This window comes from Arachis duranensis, chromosome 4 (genome assembly GCF_000817695.3).
Source record: "Arachis duranensis cultivar V14167 chromosome 4, aradu.V14167.gnm2.J7QH, whole genome shotgun sequence".
In the NCBI taxonomy this organism is placed as follows: domain Eukaryota; kingdom Viridiplantae; phylum Streptophyta; class Magnoliopsida; order Fabales; family Fabaceae; genus Arachis; species Arachis duranensis.
The window spans coordinates 119,080,850-119,100,861 of NC_029775.3; the positions used below are offsets into that span (position 1 = coordinate 119,080,850).

The following is a 20,012-nucleotide window of genomic DNA, read 5'->3' on the forward strand; positions in this document are numbered from 1 at the left end:
GATACTAAAACCAAAAAAAAAAAAAAAAATCTCAGTTTCAGTTTAACTACCTTCTTTTTTGGCTCTATTTTGAGTCTTAGAATTGATTCATTCAAGATTGAAGCTAAGTGGTGTGATCCAACAAAGGAGCAAAACAACAACAGCAGCAAAAGCATCAACGACATGCTCCCTCCAGAATTGATAACTCAAATCTTAGGGAGACTTTCCGTCAAACACCTTGGGTGCGTCAAGAGTGTTTCCAAGCTTTGGAACAATCTCATCTCCAACCCCAATTTCGCAAATTCTCATTTTGAACTCTCTCTGGCACCCACCCATAGATGCATCTTCATCCCAGAAGTTACAATTGATCATCTATCCATTGACCTCGATGCACTATCCCATGCTACTCATGCTGCCGCTGCCGCTGCTACAATAACAAAGATTCCTCCTTCTCCTGCTGCTAATAACGATCCTGATCCTGATTCTGATGATCACATCGTTCTTGGATCATGTCGAGGATTCATAGCTTTATACCAATACCCACACTTTTTCGTCATATGAAACCCGTTAACCGGATCCCACAGAATTATTTCATGCCATCATATTGCAAAAATTTCCGATATGGCTACTAATTGTTATTACTCCTTTGGGGCGAGCTTCTCTTTGGATTTGGGTATGAGGCAATTAGAGATGACTACTTGGTGGTTTTAGTTTGGAATGATGAAGTGAAGAATCAAGAAGGTCACTTTGATTTCTTCTCTTTTGCGAAAATTGGGCACCTTCTGTGTTCTTTAATGGGACTATTTATTGGTTGAATCATGATGGTGATTATGATGCTATTGTTACTATTCTTGTCTTTGATACTAGCAAAAGGAAGGATTTTTTAGAGATTCCTGTGCCAGAACAGTAGGAAAGTGTTATCCTTGCCGACTGACAGTCCTGGGAGAGTGTTTAACCTTGTATTATGATAAATGTGATTATAATTATGATAAATCTGTGATATGGGTGATGAAAGAGTACAACGTGCAGTCTTCTTGGACTTCCTATGAGATTCCCAGCAGTTACTTTGAGCCTATGTGCTTGTCCGAGGATGGCGATTTTATAGGATTCGATGAATTACCTGGAATGTCGAAATATAATGTTAGAGGAGAGCTGATCCTGCGTTTTGATCGCCCTTGTGATCAGATTGGGTACGTTTCGTATACTGTTTATACAGAGAGTTTCTTGATACTGGCTAATGATGGCTCTGAGGAGAAAGAAGGGTATGTAACATTGTTCTTTCATGCTTTGCTTTGTGCCATTTTAGCCGTGCTAATTTCGCTATATGCCATTATGATGGATGAAGTGTTTTGATAAATCCATGTCTACTATAGTGACTTTACCAGTTTACTCATAAACTGATATTTTCTGCAGGAGTTCATCAGTTAAAGGGACTGAAGAGAGCACCAACTTAGCCACTTGATTGTTGTTTTAAGCTGAGGTAAAAAAGTGGAAGGAGTTTCAAGAAACTTTTGTATATTTGTTTTTGAGTTTGCTTTGAAAATGAGTTTCATTCCATATATGAATGTTGGAAACTCAAGGACATATAGACAATTCAAATGGTGCAAGTCATGTATTACATGCAGTATCTTTTGTGAATATGCAATAATAGTACTACTAATAGTTCTTAAGTCTGCCTTAATTTTCTTTTTCTTCTGCTATACATGCATGATGAATGTAGCTTTCCGATTTTCATTTTGCATTGAGATCTCTATTAAGTCAATACATATTATTACACAATGATTGGTATATATGCTGTGTAGAACCATGTATATATTATATAATATCATGTTACTATTTGTTAGGTGTTTTAATTCTTGATATGGATATATGATGAATTCTAAATGGACAATATATACAAAGATGCTATTTAGTGTTTTTCTATCTCCGCGCTTTTTCAGTCTAGAATCTTTGTACAGAGTATGGAAATTTTGTTATAGAACACAAGTTTTACACTATTTGTATATAGTATATAAACTTATGAATATAGTATAGTACAAAAATTTTTTCATGTAACAAAAATAAGGAGAAGGCGGTGGTGGCAGCGACAACAGTGACAGCGGCTGCGAGGATGACAACAACACTGAAGAAAGAAGCGCGCAGAAGGAGATGACGAAGGAGGAGGAAGAGGAAGAGGAAGAATAAGCAACAACAATGCGTACTTACTAAGAAGAATCCTGCGAGACTTGTTTGGAGACATGATTTAAAAAATCTTTGGACATCTAATTTTATTCCAATACATAAAGTAATTATTATTATTATTATTATTATTATTATTATTATTATTATTATGTAGGCAGAAAGGAAAAAACTGAAATCAAACACCTGTATAGAAGAAAACTAGTGACAAAATTACAAATGCACATAGTAGAAGAAAGTTAAATGGACAATCAAATCTAATAATACTAGATACAATTCTCAAAAGATATTGTATGTAACAAGCTATTTACACTATCTAGATGTCCCTGAATTTTAAGTGTTCATATTCAAAGTAAAGCAAAATCATCATCATCATATCATCATCATATGACAAAACAAACTCACAAACCAAAAAACAAATAAAGTTTCATGAAGCTACACATCTTACAGCTAAGTTTGTCGACCAAACATTTTAGTTACAATAGGAATCATGTTCTCCAAATTGGTGCCCTCTTAAATCTCTTTCCAGTTTGGCACTTTCCAGATTGGTCTTGATTCGTATCTGTAAGAAGAAAGCAGTTCAAAACATCATCCAATATATTAGACATTGCAAAAGAACTTAAACCCTTAAAATTGCTCAATTAAAAGTCAAGACATTGATTAATTCCCTAAAGCATTACATACCCTTAGCTTTTTCTTCTACTCCTTACCTTCCATAAAATCATCAGGAAGAGCCAATAAACTCTCTGTATACATGCAAAAGTCATTCAAACCACAAAATTTGCCACAACTTTGGAGCATCTCTCCATTATTAACATTATATTTTGCCAAACATGATTTTAACATATCAAATCCAATGATATCCCCATCATTGGATAAGTACAAAGGCCTAAAGAAAAAACAAGGAATCTTGTATGCTGTCCAAGATGACTGCACTTTATATTCTTTCATAATCCATATGTCGGTTTTCTTGTCGAAATTTGAAAACCAAATGGCTAGGCACCCTCCCAGTTCCACAAGAGCCCCAGGAGGATGGTAATTCGTCATTATTTCTTTTGGCACAGGCATCTCCCAGAAACGCCTTTCAATCATATCAAAGACAAGAATAATAGCACCACCAGAATCAATACCTATACCAGTACCAAAACGAGGGGCAATCCACCAATGAATAGCCCCATTGAGAAACACCCCAGACAGCGAGATAATTCTCTTCTTTAAAGGGTCTTTTGGAAGTGTAACCTTAGAAGTCGTCCATGAATTGGTTCTCAAAGAAAATAAACCCAAGCAGTCTTCCATTTGTCTGGTATTCCTCCAAGCAAAAAGGACCAAGTAGTCATCTTCTGATGCATCGTATCCAAAGCCAAACATAGCGGAGCGCTTGAGAAGCTTCCGCATAGGACTATAATTCTTGTATCCCTCACATGAAAATACTCTGTGAGATCTAGTTAATGGGTTCCATATGACAATATAATGTGGGTCTTCGAATAGAGCTATGAAACCCCTGCATGAATTGAATATATGAGTGCATCTAAATCAACAGTTGTTGGCTTGGTGGAATCGTCGGGATAGACGAGGAGTCTATGTGATGGTGCCAGAGAGAGATCAAAATGGGATTTTGGCAAGTTGGGGTCTGAGATCAAAGTGTTCCATAGCTTGGAAACACACCTTAGACGCACAAGGTTTTTTATGGGAATCCTCATTAAGATTTCTCGTACCAACTCTGCAGGAAGTATGTCGTCGATGCTGATGTTTATGTTATTTTTCTTGTTACTGTGGACGTCCATGTCCATGGCATTCAAGCAAGATGATGAAGTGTTTCTGCTTTGGTTGCACTAGTAAGTTATAAGTGATTTAGTAGTATCCTTTAAGAGTGTTTAAGATTTGAATCAAATTCGATTTAATCTATTAAGATCAGATATCATCTCTTTGGGAATTTAAAATTTAAATCAAATTCAATCTAAAAATCAAATTTGATATGAAATTCTAAATTAATTAACAAATCTTAGGATCGAAGTTTTTTATTTTCTTATTATCTTCCTAGATTGTTGGATATCTCAACTAGTCTTTCATCTGCCTACAATTATGCTAACAGAAAAGTAAATTTTTAAAAAACTCAAATAATTTATCAAATGGAAGCTAACTATGCGATTATGCGTGAGTTTCAACTTTTATCATTCATATCTGAAAGGAAATCATAATTTTTTAAAGCAAATTCGAAAAAGAAAATGGACAAAAACAAATTCTTTGAAGCTTCTTACCAGTCAAATTAAACATTCTAGCTAGCTACACTAAAAATTGTGTGTTCAAGTTCATGCTCTCCTGATTCTCTTTGTTTGAGCTCATTGTGATTTTCTTTTTGAGTATCTGCACAAGAAGCCTCGCTCATATTACAAATCAACATATTAGACATTCTAAAAAAAGGTTAACCCCCTAAAACCATGGAATTCATTAATGTCATTGCAAAGCACAGTCGATTCCAAGTCTAAACATGATATCCATTTTCTAACTGAATTTATCACTCAGACTTCCCTTAACTATAGGAATAAAACACAGCAAGGTACTCTCCCAATTCAGAAAGAGGGACAGAGAGCTCAATCAACCAATGAATGCCGTTAAAATAAATCCTTTTGACAGCGAAGTCCCCTGTTTAGTGGATCATTGAGAAGTAGTGCAACCTTAATGCTCCTCCATGAATTATTTCTCAGTGAAAACAAATCCAATTGATATTCTCTGCTTTCATCATCCCTCAAAACTAAGACAAGCAAGTAGTCATATACAGCAGTGTACTAGGAGAAGCTTTTCTCAGGGAATTGATGTAAAATTACGAAGCCTCTGCAGGATCCGACGATATGAAATTGATGGCGTGGTTGGTTGAGTTTCAGGGAACATTGCTATAAGAGTTACTGCCATCCTAAACTTTCTATAACAGTCTCTTTACTATTAATTAATCCGAGGGTTTGTTATGGTATAGAAGGGTACCATACTAACTTAAAATAATTAATTTTAATTAACAAAACCCATAAAAATTTCTCAATCACACGCACTATACTATAAGTCATTGGTATTAAATATTAATATCCTGTAATTTTATTGTAATTTCAAAAATAAATACTTTGTACTTATAAAAAGTTGCCCAATTCTTTTAATGTTAATAAAAAAATAAAAACCCTCAAATACTATATTTTCATAATCATAACTCATAAGATCAAATAATGGAACTCTAGTTCCCTAGATTGCTAAAAATAGTTAGTTTAAGATCTCAGGGCTTAGTCAAACACTCAAACCTCTTAATCGCTATATTTGTTGTGACTGGTTTGGTGTTTCCCATCACACCTCTTCACTATGCATTGTGCATTATGGAGCCACACATTCCAGCTTCTTGCAGAGTTCCAATTCTACACTCCCCACTCATCACTCCCCTCAACACTCACTACTACAAAAAGCCATGCTATTCTTATCACCCAAACAATCTCTATTACTTATTCCCATTTTTGTAATCGCTATCATCCAAACAGTCCCTATTCTCGCACGTAATGCTCACGTCATCAATTTCCGCTCACCGAACCTGTATCCAGAATCACTCGCGTGGGATCCACAAGCGCAGCACTTCCTCCTTGGATCCCTCCAGCAGCGCCTTATCGCCGCAGTATCAGATGCCGGCGTCGTCGAAACCTTCATCTCCGACACCGAACTCCCTGACGGTGCTTCCATCCTCGGCATCGCCGTCGATTCTTACCGCAACCGCCTCCTCGCCGTCGTTCACCAGAGCCACAACAACAATCAACCTCCGTTCAACGCCCTCGCGGCCTACGACGCTCGCTCCCGCCACCGGATATTCCTCTCCTTGCTCCCTTCTTCCTCCGAAGACACGTCCCCCGCTGCCGCAAACGACGTCGCCGTCGACTACGACGGTAATGCCTTCGTAACAAACTCCGCGGGAAACTACATCTGGAAAGTAACCGCTGATGGCGAGGCCTCGATCTTCTCCAGATCTCAGCTCTTCACGGCGAACATTCCGGCGACGGCGAACAACGACAGCCTCTTAGGCCTCAATGGAATAGCTTACGTAAGCAAAGGTTACCTCCTCGTTGTTCAATCGTGCACGGGAAAACTATTCAAGGTTGACGCGATCGACGGAACAGCGAGGGTGGTGATTCTGAACGAGGATCTCATCGGCGCCGACGACATTGCCTTGAGGAAGGACGGTGGAGTTGCGGCGGCGGTGTCGCCGGTGAACAAGATGTGGTTCCTGAAGAGCGAAGACAGCTGGGCGGAGGGAGTGGTGTTCGACAGGTTGGAGCTGGATCTGCGACGGTTTCCGACATCGGTGACGATGGGAGAGAAGGGAAGGGTTTACGTGTTGTACGGACACTTGGACGAAGGGAGGGTTGGGGATTCGGTGAGGGAGGGTTTCGGAATCGCTGAGGTGCGGTCAAAGAGAGAGGGTCAAGATGACAGTATTTGGCTCTTTGTTTTAATGGGTGTAGGCTTCGCATTTTTAATGTTCTGGAGGTTCCAGATGAGCCAGCTTGTTAAAAAAATGCATCACAAGATTAATTGATTCTCTTGCTTTTCTTGTCCATATTCTTTATATTCTTGTGCTCGATTTTACTATTTTTTATTTTTGAAAATATTCCGTTTGTCTTGATTTCGACTGCAGAGCTTTTTGAATTGTGAGGTTGAGCATAAATTATGTGTATAATATTGGTCTATTTGTATTGCTGCTTCAAGTTGGTGGGTGCTTTTTCTGCATTAATTATTGAAAATGATCTTATGCAACCATATATATGCATGCTTAGTTGATTATTTTTCAGCATAGCTAGCTAGAAAGTGACTCATTGAATTGGACAATGTTTCTTCTTTCTCCTTTTGTATATGTTAATTAGAGTCATTAAAAAATTATTCTCTTCAATTAATTTGTTATAAACACTCGTTAATAACTTCTTGTTCAATTAACACATTAGAATCAGAGTTATACTTTGTATAAGAAGCACTTAATTTTTCTGTTAATTGTTACTTAGTACTTCTTACAAGGAGTAAAATGATTTTGAAATTTCCAATTTTAAGATGCTAGTACAACAATAGCAATAAGAGCAACAGAAAATCAAACTTCAAAGCCAAAAAATAAAAAAAGAAAAATTAAAAGTGCCATGAAGCTTCTTCCAACTTGCCAAAACCTGACTGTAGAAAGCAACTACAAGTATTAAAACTTCGATTCCTAAAACATTGTTAAATCCAAATTCATCATCTCCAATATTCAAATAAAAATACACATTAGCAAGCAAAATTATCAAGATGATGAAAATCACAGGAAAAATAGTTGCATGACATACTCTTTGCCCAAGTTGTCTTCAGATGTTGTTGGGGAGTGTGGCGAGACTCTCTGTATACACAGTGCACCTTCGAAAGAAGGCACCGTGAATCACACCAGAATAGAGTTGAAAACATTGAAGCAACTCTCCTTCAAGATTACACTTGTAGATCTTATCACCTTTGGTATCTTGCATAATAAAATCACTGCCATTGGACGATAAGGCCAGAGGAATCATACATATGTTATGAATCTCATAGAGAGTCCAAGATGACTGCACTTTATATTCCTTCATCACCCATATCTTAGTTTTCTTGCCATTATTGTAGCATGAGAAATATAAAGCTAGACACTCTCCTAATATCACCAGATCAGACACCGGCCCCACACGTTCCTTTTCAGGCAGAGCTATCGTTGAGAAACTCCTTTCTTTAGCATCGAAGATTAGCATAGCTTTGTAATAGCTACGGTGAATAATCAACCAATGTATAGCTCCATTAAAGAACAACCCCCGAGAGTAAAACAAACACTGCCTGAGTATAGATATGGGGAAGGGGAATACAGCATTAAATTTGATCCATGAATTGGTCCGCAATGAAAAGCAATCAAAGCGGTATCTCTTAACAGCTATTACTATCAAGTAATCATCATTTGATGCATCATAAGCAACACCGTACAGAATCGCATCCTTTTTAATACTATGACAGTAAGATATTTTTTTTCAGGATCCAGTCACTGGGTTCCATATGATAATAAAATCCGGTTCACCGGTGCAAGAATACAAATCCTCTGCAGGATCCAAGAACAACAAAATAGTAGGGGTCGTGTTCCTTCTTATTATTCCCAAAAGGGAGAGGGACATCTTCTATTGCAGCATGAAGAATTTCATTGCCTTCATTGTATAGTGCATGTAGGTCAACCAAGCGAGCCTCCTCATTGTTCTTGTTGAAGAAGAATGAAGGGGCGAATCCGGAAGAGTGGTGAAGATGTAATTCCACGAAGTTTGAATCGGAGATGAGAGAAAACCATAGCTTAGAAACAAACTTGAGACGGAATAGATCTTTGGCCTGCACCCTCAATAAGATTGCTTGGAACAACTCCAGAGGAAGATCGTTGATGCTCTTCTGGTTATTATCCATTCATGCTAAGTGTTTTCTTGCTCTCTATGATTCTTATGTAAATGCTTCATCGTATTTGTGAAGGGTTGTTGGTCCAAGATTCTATCAGAGACTTAAATTCTTGTTAGTTAATTAGTTCTATTTTTAAGCCTTAGAGTTTCTCACGTACCAAATTTTTTGAGATCCCATTTGAACCTAAAATTTAGTTTCTCAAAATATTGAAATATAATATTTAATAAGAACACTTTTAATTATATCCTTACAAAAAATAAATGTATTATTTTAGTTTTAATTTTAAGTTAATTTTTAACATTCTAAAGTCATGATGTGTAACAAATTCATCTATGTTTTTGGCGCTGTTGAAACCCCATCTTTCTCATGATTGGAATACTCAGAACACTGAACATGCACTATCTTTTTCCTCCTCTGTTTATTTTCTAAGTGTGTTTTTTTTCCTTCTAAACCTAATTACCTAAATAATGAATTTAAAAAGAGTTATTTTTTTTTGATAAATAAAAATTGAAACTTTCATCAATTTTAATAATAAATAACAGTATAATGTTGTTTGGATTGGATTATATGAATTTAAAAATCAAATTCAAAATTAATTCAATTCAATTAATACTTTTTTTAAATAAAAAATTATGTTTGAATCCACTTTAAAATTATGCGAATCTGGTCACTTGAATTGGTTTAGAGGATTTGGTTTACAATAACAATAACAATAAGTCAATAACAACACACAAATTCAAGCTTTAAAGCAAAATAGAATAAAACTAAAGTTTCTTGAAACTTTCAACTCAATTGCCAACCCTACAATCTATTTAAAATAGAACAACATGCATGCATGCCTAAAGTTGGATTGCTCCCTTATTCACGTTCCTTGTTTGACCTCTTTGTGATTCCAATCATCCTTCACAAACTTGATGTCTTCTGCGAAAAGAAGCAATTCAATAATTATTCATAAATAATATTCAAAACTCACATACATTAATAGTTATTAAGCAATTAAATTAACATGAATATATAACAAGGTGCAAATAAAGCTCATTAATGATTACATACCATTTTTCCGTTTCTTCTTGTCACAGCTGGGGAGTGTGGCGAGACTCGGTATATACACAGTACCATTGTACTCTAAAGGTAAGAAACCATAGTCCAAGTATTTAAAACACTGAAGCCTCTCTCCTTCAAGATTATACTTGGCAAAATTGTTATTGGCACGATCTACCACAATAAAATCACTGTCATTAGATAAGAATAAAGAATGAACGCAGTGGTGAGGAATCTCGTAGAGAAGAGTCCAAGATGATGGCACTTTATATTCCTTCAACACCCATATCTGAGTTCTTTTATAATCACCGTAGTTGAAGAAATTCAAAGCTAGGCACCCTCCTAATATCACGAGTTTGGAGGACCACCACGTTAGTTTTTGTTCAGGTAAAGGTATCGTTGAGAATCTCCTTTTCTTCACATCAAAGATTAGAATATCTTGATTGTTAGATCGATAAGACAACCAATGTATAGCTCCCTTAAAGAACAATCCCTCAGGTTTAAACCCGTGGGTTACCAAAGGTATGGGGGGTGCAACATCAATCTTGGTCCATGAATTAGTCCTCAACGAAAAACAATGAAGCTGGTCTTCCTTAAAGGCTATAACTATTAAGTAATCATCATTTGATGCATCATGACCAATGCCTTGAAGAACCGGATTTTGATTATACCAATAATTATTTTCTTCAACAACATTATAGTAAGATATTTTTTTGTGGGATTGGGTCAATGGATTCCATAGAATAAAATAATATGGTTCCTGGTGGTGTAACAATACAAACCCTCTGCATGATCCAAGAACAAGTAAACGGGAGGGTATGTTCTTCTTCCATGGGAAAGGGAGAGAGAATTTTTCTATTGAGCCGCCAAGGGTGGCGCCACCATGAAAGAGTGCGTGTAGGTCAAGGGAGCCAACCAGTTGATTATTCTGGGTGAAGAAGTATGAAGGGGTGGTGAATTCTGAAGTGTGGTGAATATGAAATTCCACGAAGGTTGGATCGGAAATGAGAGAGAGCCATAGCTTAGAAACAAACCTGAGAGGAAGGAGATGCTTGGCTGATACCCTCAGTAAGATTGCTTGGAGCAACTCCAGAGTGAGAAGCTCGTTGATGCTCTTCTGGTTGTTACCCATAGAAGCAAGCTCTGTTTTGTTCTGCTTGGTTCTTATGTAATTGATGAAGACTGTCTGGGAATTAACGGCTGTTGATCAAAGACTCTATCCGATTGAATTCTTGTTAGTTAGTTAGTTCTATCTTTGAGCCTAGGATTCCTCTTGCCTTGTTGAATTTGGTTTAAACTGTTGTGAAATCGAATAATTTACTGACATCCTTGGTTACTACTAATTACTAGTAACACATTAAGTTAAAGCTTATGACTCTAACTTCATTGAAGGTATCTAATCATATAAAGATAGGCTATTCGCTAAAAATTATTTATAAAAGAGTAAAATCTCATTCCAATTCCTAACTATTTACAAAAAGGATTTGGTGTTTTTTATCATTATAAAATAACAATGTAATCTTTATTCATTCATTCCGTGTGACCAAAAAGATTTTGTAATGATTTTTTTGTGAAATGTAATAGAGAAATTCTACATGTAATTGTAACTCTCTATGCGGATTCAAACAATATGGTGAGACAACTAGGTCCCTGCACAATCATAAAAACGTTGCCGTTTTGATGCACCATGAAATCAGATTTTAAGAGACATTCCTTATTCTCTCTCTAACATATCACACACTCTCACTCTTTGTCCTAGAAACTGTCAGACTTCCTGCAAAAAACGACGACGAAGGAGATCCAATGAGAACGAGGCAACTGCGCCGTAACGTGACGTTTGCTAACGCAGGTGGCGACGTGTTGTTGACGGAGCCATACTTCCGTTCTTCAAAGTTAGTTTCTTCAACCATTTATAAACCATATCATTATGGTCGAATTTTGATTCTCTAAATTTTAGATTTTTACTTTAGATGATAAAGTGAGATTTTTCACCATTTAATATTTTTTCTCTCATGTTTTTTCTTGGTCTCACCTATGAAATAAATTGTGATAGTTCATACTTTACCTTCTAAAGTAAAATTCAAAATTTAGAAAATCTAAATCCATTACGGTCCTTCATTTGTTTATTTGAAGCAAGTAGTATTTCCATAGACCACCATAAAGTATGATATGTGTGTTATTTTACATTTGTGAAGAATTGTCACTTTCACTAGAGTTAGATTATGACCTCAAGTAAATTTTTTTTGTCTGTTTTGGGTATATTAATGTTTGTTAATTATAATTTATTTGTTCCTTACTCAGTAAACTTTATATATTACAAATGTCTGTTAAGATTATACCAACATTTTACCATGGGAGTGGTTTGAAAGAGACGACAATGGAATGCTCTGCTACCTTGATGGTAAGGTGGAGAGATTCTCGAAGTTGGACATTGACTTTGCTAATTTTAATGATTTAGAGAAGATGTTCAGAGGTCTAGGATATACAGAGTACAAGACTATGTATTGGCAAGAGTCCACTTTCCCTAACCTAAAGTCTGGCCTCCACATTTTGAAAAGTGACAAAGAAATTAACCAGATGTGTGATAACAATATGACAAATTTTAAAACTGATGAGTTGTATATGTATTTTGATCATCCTATGAGCCACCTAGTTATGAATGAAGTAGGAGATGTTTCTATAGAGTTGAGTGATTCCTCCATTGAAGATGGCTATAAGAATGCTGAAGATGAGGTATATAAACCTCCCCCACCAGGTTATGAGACACTCAGCAGCAGTAATAGTGAGGAGTTTAGTTTAAGGAACAAGTTCAGGAATAAGAGTAAGAAGGACACACCCAGAAAAAAGACAATGACACCTAAGAAGAAGAGAGCAACACCTAAGAAGAAGACTGGAACACCTGTGAAGAAAAAAGTTAATGATGATGATGACATATCTCCTAAAACCAAGAAGAAAAATAAGAGACATGTGGAAAGGACAACAAGGTATATTTTGGATAGAAATGAGGCTGTGAATGGGTCAAGACAAGGGAAACATGCTAGAGACAAGGGTCCAAATCGTAATGATACTATGGGTGAGGTTGAAAGCCCAAATGAAGTGCCTATAGCAGGGCCAGTGATAAACTCATAGTGGAGGAAGTAGATTCTGATATTGACAAGCCATATCAGTATGAGTCAGAAGCATTCAACTCTTCAATTTCTCCTGATGATAAGGGCAGGAAGTCTAAATTTCATGAATCTAATAAAGACACTAGTTACGGTGAAATAGATTTTGAAGTTGGAAAAATGTTTGATACTATGACACAATTCAAACAAACATTGAAGGACATGTTTGTTTTTGAAGGAAAAGAGTTAAAATATATAAAAAATGAAAAGTATCGAGTGAGAGCAAAATGTGTTGAAGAGGGTTGTTCTTAGCTAATCCTAACTTCCAGAACTGTATTTTCAAGTTAAAACATATGTTAAGGAGCACACTTGTGGTAGGAATCTTACAAACAACATGGCAAGTAGATCATGAGTTACAAGCAAGTTAGTGAAGAGGTTGGTCACACAACCGCAACTATCACCTAAATAGGTTTTAAAGTACATGAAAGAGAACTATAATGTCCATATCCATCCTAAAATGATCAGCAAAGCCTTGAATGTAGCTAGAGAGGAGGTTATAGAAAATGAAAAGGAACAATTTGGTAAGGTTAGAGATTATTTATGTGAGCTTCATAGGAGTAATCTAGGGTCAACATCTATAGTGGATGTCATTCTCCAACCTGAATCACCACCTGTGTTTGACAAACTATATATATCATTGGATGCATGCAAGCGTGGATTCAAGGCAGGATGTCATCCTTTAATTGGGCTAGATGGCTATCACCTAAAGGATTATTTTGGTGGCCACCTCTTTTTGGCCATGGCCATGGCTCAAGATGCTAACAACCATTTTGCCGTAATTGCTTATGATGTAGTTAATAGTAAATGTACTGAAACATGAAAGTGGTTTCTAACTTTCCTCTAAAAAGACCAAGGCTCATACACTGAATTTGGCTAAAATTTTATTTCTGATAATAGAAGATTTGTTAATTATTTGTGTTGATACTGAATTTTATTTTATGTGTTGTTTTATTTGATATCCAATCTAAATTATGAATCCAATGATTGTGTGCCTATTGTGTAGAAGGGATTGGAAGTTGCTATTCAAGAAGTTATGCCACAGATGCATCCTAGGAATTGTGTGCTTTACATCTGAAAAAATTTTGTTAAGCAATGGAAAGACAAACGATCCAAGAAACTAGTGTGGCAATATGCAAGGAGTACAACAACTATAAAATTTCGTGCGAATATGTACAAGTTAAAATCGGTGAATCAACCAGTTTAGGAGTATCTCTCCAGATTTCGTGAATCTGTATGGATTAAAAGTCAATTCTCTCACTATCCGAAGGTTGATAACATCACTAACAATATATGAGATTTGAAATGCTAAGATTGTGGAATATAGGAGCAAGCCAATTTTGACAATGTGTGAAGATTTGAGGTATTATATAATAAAAAAAATGGCTGGACATAAGAAGAGGCTAAGTATTTATCATGAAAAATTAGCTCCTGTACAACAGTAAAGGTTGGATGAATTCATTAAGTCTGAAAGCACTAAGTGGATAGCTGAGTGGACTGGAGATGATGAAAGAATTATCTTTGAGGTTCAAATATACCAAAACAAGCTTGGAGTGAATATAAAGGAAAAGACCTGCACTAGTAACCTATGGTAGCTTACGGGTAGGGGTGGAAACAGATCAGGGCAGGCCAGGCTTTGCTCTTAACAGGCCTGGCCTGTCATACAGTTGATTAGCCTGAGTCTGGCCTGCAGCCTGTTATAGGCTCTTTATAAATTACTAGGCCTGGCCTGAAGCCTGTTAAAAGGTCTGATAATTTTTTTTACAAAAATAAAAATATTATTTAAAAAAATTATTTTTTAATAAAAATAGTTATATGTAATATGTCATATATTTAATATTTATAAAAAATTTTAAACTTTTAACATATTTAAAATATATAAAAATATTTATAATAAAATATAATAAATTTAAAATATCTCATAATTTTATTAATAATAAATAATTATTTATATATTTAATTATATTTTAACAGGCTCAGGCAGGCCTGACAGGCCTATAAGGCTAATTAGTAAACTTGGGCCTAGCCTATTAACGTATTAAGGCTTTTAAAAGAACTTGGGCCTGTACCTATTTTATAACAGGCCAGGCCAGGCCAGGCCAAACACAGGCCAGGCTGCAGGCTCCTGACAGGCCGCCTGGTCTTTTTCCACCCCTACTTACAGGTTATTCTCTAGTACTAGTAATTTGTAGTTACTATTATGTACATTAATGTTGAGATTTCTAATAAGGCAGTTTGTTGCAAGCATACCATGTAAACATGTAATTGCTGCAATCTCTAGGCTGCAAAAACTTTACTTGAAGCCTGAAGATTTTGTGCATGAGTGGCTTACCATAGATGTCATGCGTGCCACTTATGGTATAATAATTTAACTTGTAGATAATGAGGAGTTTTGGGAGACATCAGATGATCTTAGACCTGTGGCACCTGCCATCAAGAGACTCCCTGATTATCTTAGGAAGAGAAAAACTATTGATCTTGTATCTGAGAACCAATTAACAAGGAACAAAGTAAAGAAGGTCTTCGAAGTGACATGTAGCAAGTACAAAAAAAAGGGTCACTATTATAAGACATGTAAGGAAGCTCCAAGGAATCTCAATTAGCAACTAAAGAAGAAAAAGGCAAGACAATCAAAGGTATAATAATTAGGCTAGTATTAGTATTTATAAGAATTTAAATGTCTTATAATATGAGTATAGAAGGGATTTATGTGTCTTGTAAATGGTTTAATAAGGGATTTATGTCCCTCCTAAATGTCTTATTATTGTTTACAGGATAATAATCCAGATAATGTTACACCCAGTGACGAACTCAAAAAAATTTAGCTATGAGGACAAAAATATAATAAAATTTAAGTATAGATATATTTTTTTGACTTCCCACAATACCCAACAAGTTAACAATCTATCGTAAATTTGAGTTTCATTTAAGAGGGCCAATGAGTTGCTACACATACGAGACGGAATTCAAACTCCCAACAATTGCTTAAGCGGACGACTAAACTAATCACTCGACCTATCCAAATTTGTTTTGATATATTTAAAATTTTAAATTAAAACTATCTAAGCTATACATATTGATAAGAACTAGAAATATACACTTATTATCTCATATTTAATTATCAAATCTACTTATTATAATCTTTATGTATAGTATAAATAAATTTTTTAACCAAAATAATTACAGTATATTAACATATAAATAATGTATCTTTTTATCTTAAATAATTTTTAAAAAATTACTAATAATTTAAATTGTATTTAATTAAAAAATTAAATTTTAATTTAATTATCATCTAATTAACTAATATAATAAAATTAATTATCACTATTTTTTAAGTTTATTTATTTATTTATTATTTTTATATTAAATCAAATTTAACAATATAATTATTATTAAATGTTAAATTTAACAAAATACTTTTTTAACATAAAACACAAAAAATTATTTATATTTTATTTTGAGATAAATATAATATAATAAAAGATAATATATATAAGCATTAGTTTTTCTTTTTATTTTGTGAGGGCAAATGCCCCCTCTCTATTAAACGTAAGTCTGTCTCTGGTTACACTTAAATTTGATGCTGCTTTATTTATAATACTAAATTTCATAGTTAGTTTATGATTTATTTATGTTATTAAATTATGGTGTAACTTAAAATAGGATATTTAACATTATGTAAAAATTATAGGCCAAAGCACAAAAGTATAAGAAGAAATGACCAAAAAATATTACTCCAACGACACTTCAACAAATAGGAAAAGAAATTGTCTCAGTCTACTTCTACAAATAAGGTAAGGTGAGTTCTAACATTTTGTTGTGACTGAATTTTTAGTATCATGTTCAACTTCTAATTCACATTATGTTTCATGAAAAAAGAGCCTTTATTTAATAAGAATACTCTTAATATTGAACTCCCATTTGAACCTAAAATTTAGTCTCTCAAAATATTGAAATATAATATTTAATAAGAACAGTTTTAATAGATCCTTAAAAAAAATAAATAGACTATTTTAGTTTGAATTTTAAGTTAACTTTTAACATTCTAAATTCATGATGTGTAACAAATTCATGTGTTTTTGGCGCTGTTGAAACCCCATCTTCCTCATAACTGGAATACTTTTGAATTGGAAATATTGTTCAATATGATTAGAAAGATAGAAACTCAGAACAGTGAATATGCATTATCTTCTTCCTCCTCTGTTTATTTTCTTCTAAACCTAAATAATGAATTTAAAAAGCGTTAAATTTTTTTGTGAAACATCAAAATGAGGAATTTTGTAAACAAGTGATAAAATAAAAATTGAAACTTTGATCAATTTTAATAATTAATAACAGTATAATGTTGTTTGGATTGGATTATATGAATTTAAAAATCAAATTCAAAATTAATTCAATTCAATTAATACTTTTTTTTGGTTAAAAATTAGGTTTGAATCCACTCTAAAATGATGCGAATCTGGTCACTTGAATTGGTTTAGAAAATTTGGTTTAAGACTGAATTAAATTTAATTTAATTTAAACATTCATCATATCTCATGTATATGAAACATTATCTTCATCAAACAATGAATGATTATTACCATAGCAATAACAATACACAAAATTCAAACTTTAAAGCAAAATAGAATAAAACTAAAGTTTCTTAGAAGCTTTCAACTCAATTGCCAACCCTACAATCTATTTAAAATAGAACATGCATGCATGCCTAAGGATTGCTCCCTTGTTCACTTCCTTGTTTGAGCTCTTTGTGATTCCAATCATCCTTCACAATGGCTTCTGAGAATAATTATCCATAAATAATATTCAAAACTCACGTACATTAATTATTAAGCAATTAAATTAACATGAATATACAACAAGGTGCAAATAAAGCTCATTAATGATTACATACCATTTTTCCGTTTCTTCTTGTCACAGCTGGGGAGTGTGGCGAGACTCGGTGTATACACAGTACTATTGTACTCTAAAGGTAAGAAACCATAGTCCAAGTATTCAAAACACTGAAGCCTCTCTCCTTCAAGATTATACTTGGCAAAATTATTATTGGCACGATCTACCACAATAAAATCACTGTAATTAGATAAGAATAAAGAATGAACGCAGTGGTGAGGAATCTCGTAGAGAAGAGTCCAAGATGATGGCACTTTATATTCCTTCAACACCCATATCTGAGTTCTTTTATCATCACCGTAGTTGAAGAAATTCAAAGCTAGGCACCCTCCTAATATCACGAGTTCGGAGGACCACCACCTTAGTCTTTGTTCAGGTAAAGGTATCTTTGAGAATCTCCTTTTCCTCACATCAAAGATTAGAATATCTTGATTGTTACGTCGATAAGACAACCAATGTATAGCTCCGTTAAAGAACAACCCCTCAGGTTTAAACTCTTGGGTTATCAAAGGTGTGGGGGGTGCAACATCAATATTGGTCCATGAATTAGTCCTCAAAGAAAAACAACGAGGCTGGTTTTTCTTAAAGGCTATAACTATTACGTAATCATCATTTGATGCATCATAACCGATGCCTTGAAGAATAGAATTCTTGTAATTAACAACGTTTTGATTATAGTAAGATATTTTTTTGTGGGATTGGGTCACTGGATTCCATAGAATAATATAAGATGGTTCATAGTGGTGTAACAATACAAACTCTCTGCATGATCCAAGAACAAGTAAATTGGATAGTGTGTTCTTCTTCCATTGGAAAGGGAGAGAGAATTTTTCTATTGAGGTGCCAAGGGTGGCACCACCATGAAAGAGTTCGTGTAGGTCAACGGAGCCAACCGGTTGATCCCTATGGGTGAAGAAGTATGAAGGGGCGGTGAATGCTGAAGTGTGGTGAATATGAAATTCCACAAAGGTTGGATGGGAAATGAGAGAGAGCCATAGCTTAGAAACGAACCTGAGAGGCAAGAGATGCTTGGCTGGTACCCTCAGTAAGATTGCTTGGAGCAACTCCGGAGGGAGAAACTCGTTGATGCTCTTCTGGTTGTTATCCATAGAAGCAAGCTATGTTTTGTTCTGCTTGGTTCTTATGTAATTGATGAAGAGTGTTGGGAATTAAGGGCTGTTGGTCAAAGATTCTATACGAATTGAATTCTTGTTAGTTAGTTCGTTCTATCTTTGAGCCTAGGATTCCTCTTGCCTTTTTAAACTGTTGTGAAATCGAATAATTTACTGACATCCTTGGTTGTTATTAGGTGTTCAAATTCAAACCGATCTAAATTAAACCGCTTATCCAATTCCATTTAAACAGAAAATTGATTAAAACGGCATTAATTCGGATGTGATTGGATTCTATTTTTTGCAAATCGCTGGATTAGATCGGATTTCGAACCTATCTTTTATAACCGATCCAATCCAATCCAAATCGCATAATGTGCTATAATATTATTATTTTATTATTATATTTACACAAGGACGGACCCAAGCACAACAATGAGGGGGCACTTGCCCCCACGGTGTTATTAATATTTGTTTTAAAAATATAGTTATATATAATATGCCCCCACTTTAAATTTTAAATGACTTCATTATAAATAAAATAAATTTAATTAGCTAAAGTTTTAAATTTATTTTTTATTTTTTTAACATTTTGACTATTATTTAACCTAATCAAATTTAATTATTGTACCGTTACTCCTTTATTCTCTTAAACCCTTTTTTTATTTTTATATTTTCAACCTTCTTTTTCTATTCCTTATTTAGTGGTCATCTTCTTTTCATCAAAAAATAAATTTTAAATTCTCCAATTTTTTTATATAGCTCTCCATGACTCTATGTATCTCTCAGTTTTATTATTTCTCTTTTTTATATTTTTAATTATAATTTTTAATTCAAACAATTATAGTTTAGGTATTAATTTAATATTTTATTTTTTTCATGACTTTATATATTTTATTTTATTCTCGATCTATTCATCCTTATTACTTATTTTTTTATCTTTTGTTCTATTATATATACCTATGTTGCATATAAAATTTTTAAAATAAACGATTAATTTACTAATTTTAAATATATTTTTTATTTTTAGAAATAGTAATAGAAAAATATTTTAATTACAATACATAATTAAACAGATGCATAAAATCTTTCATCTAACATTATATCAAAATTAAATTAAAAAATATATAACAAATTTAATTATTTTAAAAAGAAAGAAAGAAAGAAAATATAAATTAAGTTTCTATTATTTTATATAAAATAC

At 34.1% G+C, this 20,012-nt stretch overlaps 5 protein-coding genes and 1 pseudogene across 5 annotated transcripts in view; 3 read left to right on the forward strand and 3 right to left on the reverse strand.

Annotated features, from left to right (window-relative positions):
* Positions 1 to 1,650, forward strand: part of LOC107486495 (F-box/kelch-repeat protein At3g06240-like) — an 11,495-nt gene extending 9,845 nt beyond the window's left edge. Inside the window, exon 2 of the mRNA XM_016107049.3 lies at positions 1,393 to 1,650. The gene's annotated coding sequence lies outside the window, so the exon portion shown is untranslated. The remainder of the gene's footprint in view (positions 1 to 1,392) is intronic.
* A 995-nt stretch (positions 1,651 to 2,645) lies between these two features.
* Positions 2,646 to 3,947, reverse strand: LOC107486209 (F-box/kelch-repeat protein At3g06240-like). Its single transcript, XM_052260737.1, has 3 exons — positions 3,657 to 3,947; positions 2,868 to 3,573; positions 2,646 to 2,719 (listed from the first exon to the last, which is right to left on the reverse strand). Exons 1-3 carry the CDS (start codon positions 3,945 to 3,947, stop codon positions 2,646 to 2,648), a joined length of 1,071 nt encoding a protein of 356 aa, XP_052116697.1.
* Positions 3,948 to 5,419: 1,472 nt separating this feature from the next.
* LOC107486339 (uncharacterized) lies at positions 5,420 to 6,739 on the forward strand. Its single transcript, XM_016106883.3, has one exon. It carries the CDS (start codon positions 5,603 to 5,605, stop codon positions 6,716 to 6,718), a length of 1,116 nt encoding a protein of 371 aa, XP_015962369.1. The 5' UTR covers positions 5,420 to 5,602; the 3' UTR covers positions 6,719 to 6,739.
* A 769-nt stretch (positions 6,740 to 7,508) lies between these two features.
* Positions 7,509 to 8,607, reverse strand: LOC107486208 (F-box protein CPR1-like). Its single transcript, XM_052260738.1, has 2 exons — positions 8,251 to 8,607; positions 7,509 to 8,156 (listed from the first exon to the last, which is right to left on the reverse strand). Exons 1-2 carry the CDS (start codon positions 8,605 to 8,607, stop codon positions 7,509 to 7,511), a joined length of 1,005 nt encoding a protein of 334 aa, XP_052116698.1.
* An 853-nt stretch (positions 8,608 to 9,460) lies between these two features.
* On the reverse strand, positions 9,461 to 10,771 carry LOC127746719 (F-box protein CPR1-like). Its single transcript, XM_052260739.1, has 2 exons — positions 9,652 to 10,771; positions 9,461 to 9,519 (listed from the first exon to the last, which is right to left on the reverse strand). The coding sequence occupies exons 1-2, from the start codon at positions 10,769 to 10,771 to the stop codon at positions 9,461 to 9,463; spliced, it is 1,179 nt and encodes a 392-aa protein (XP_052116699.1).
* A 7,906-nt stretch (positions 10,772 to 18,677) lies between these two features.
* Positions 18,678 to 20,012, forward strand: part of LOC107486205 (probable LRR receptor-like serine/threonine-protein kinase At3g47570) — a 3,958-nt pseudogene continuing 2,623 nt past the window's right edge.

What these genes read in the sequence shown, in the direction of transcription:
- LOC107486209 (XM_052260737.1), bottom strand. Translation starts at nt 3,947, where the DNA reads ATGGACATGGACGTCCACAGTAACAAGAAAAATAACATAAACATCAGC. An exon ending in TATATTCAATTCATGCAGGG is followed by an intron (nt 3,574 to 3,656) that starts GTTTCATAGCTC and finishes TTTTCATGTGAG; the next exon opens with GGATACAAGAATTATAGTCC. An exon ending in TCCTGATGATTTTATGGAAG is followed by an intron (nt 2,720 to 2,867) that starts GTAAGGAGTAGA and finishes TTCTTCTTACAG; the next exon opens with ATACGAATCAAGACCAATCT.
- LOC107486208 (XM_052260738.1), bottom strand. Translation starts at nt 8,607, where the DNA reads ATGGATAATAACCAGAAGAGCATCAACGATCTTCCTCTGGAGTTGTTC. An exon ending in TTGGATCCTGCAGAGGATTT is followed by an intron (nt 8,157 to 8,250) that starts GTATTCTTGCAC and finishes AGTATTAAAAAG; the next exon opens with GATGCGATTCTGTACGGTGT.
- LOC107486339 (XM_016106883.3), top strand. Translation starts at nt 5,603, where the DNA reads ATGCTATTCTTATCACCCAAACAATCTCTATTACTTATTCCCATTTTT.
- LOC127746719 (XM_052260739.1), bottom strand. Translation starts at nt 10,771, where the DNA reads ATGGGTAACAACCAGAAGAGCATCAACGAGCTTCTCACTCTGGAGTTG. An exon ending in CAAGAAGAAACGGAAAAATG is followed by an intron (nt 9,520 to 9,651) that starts GTATGTAATCAT and finishes TTCTTTTCGCAG; the next exon opens with AAGACATCAAGTTTGTGAAG.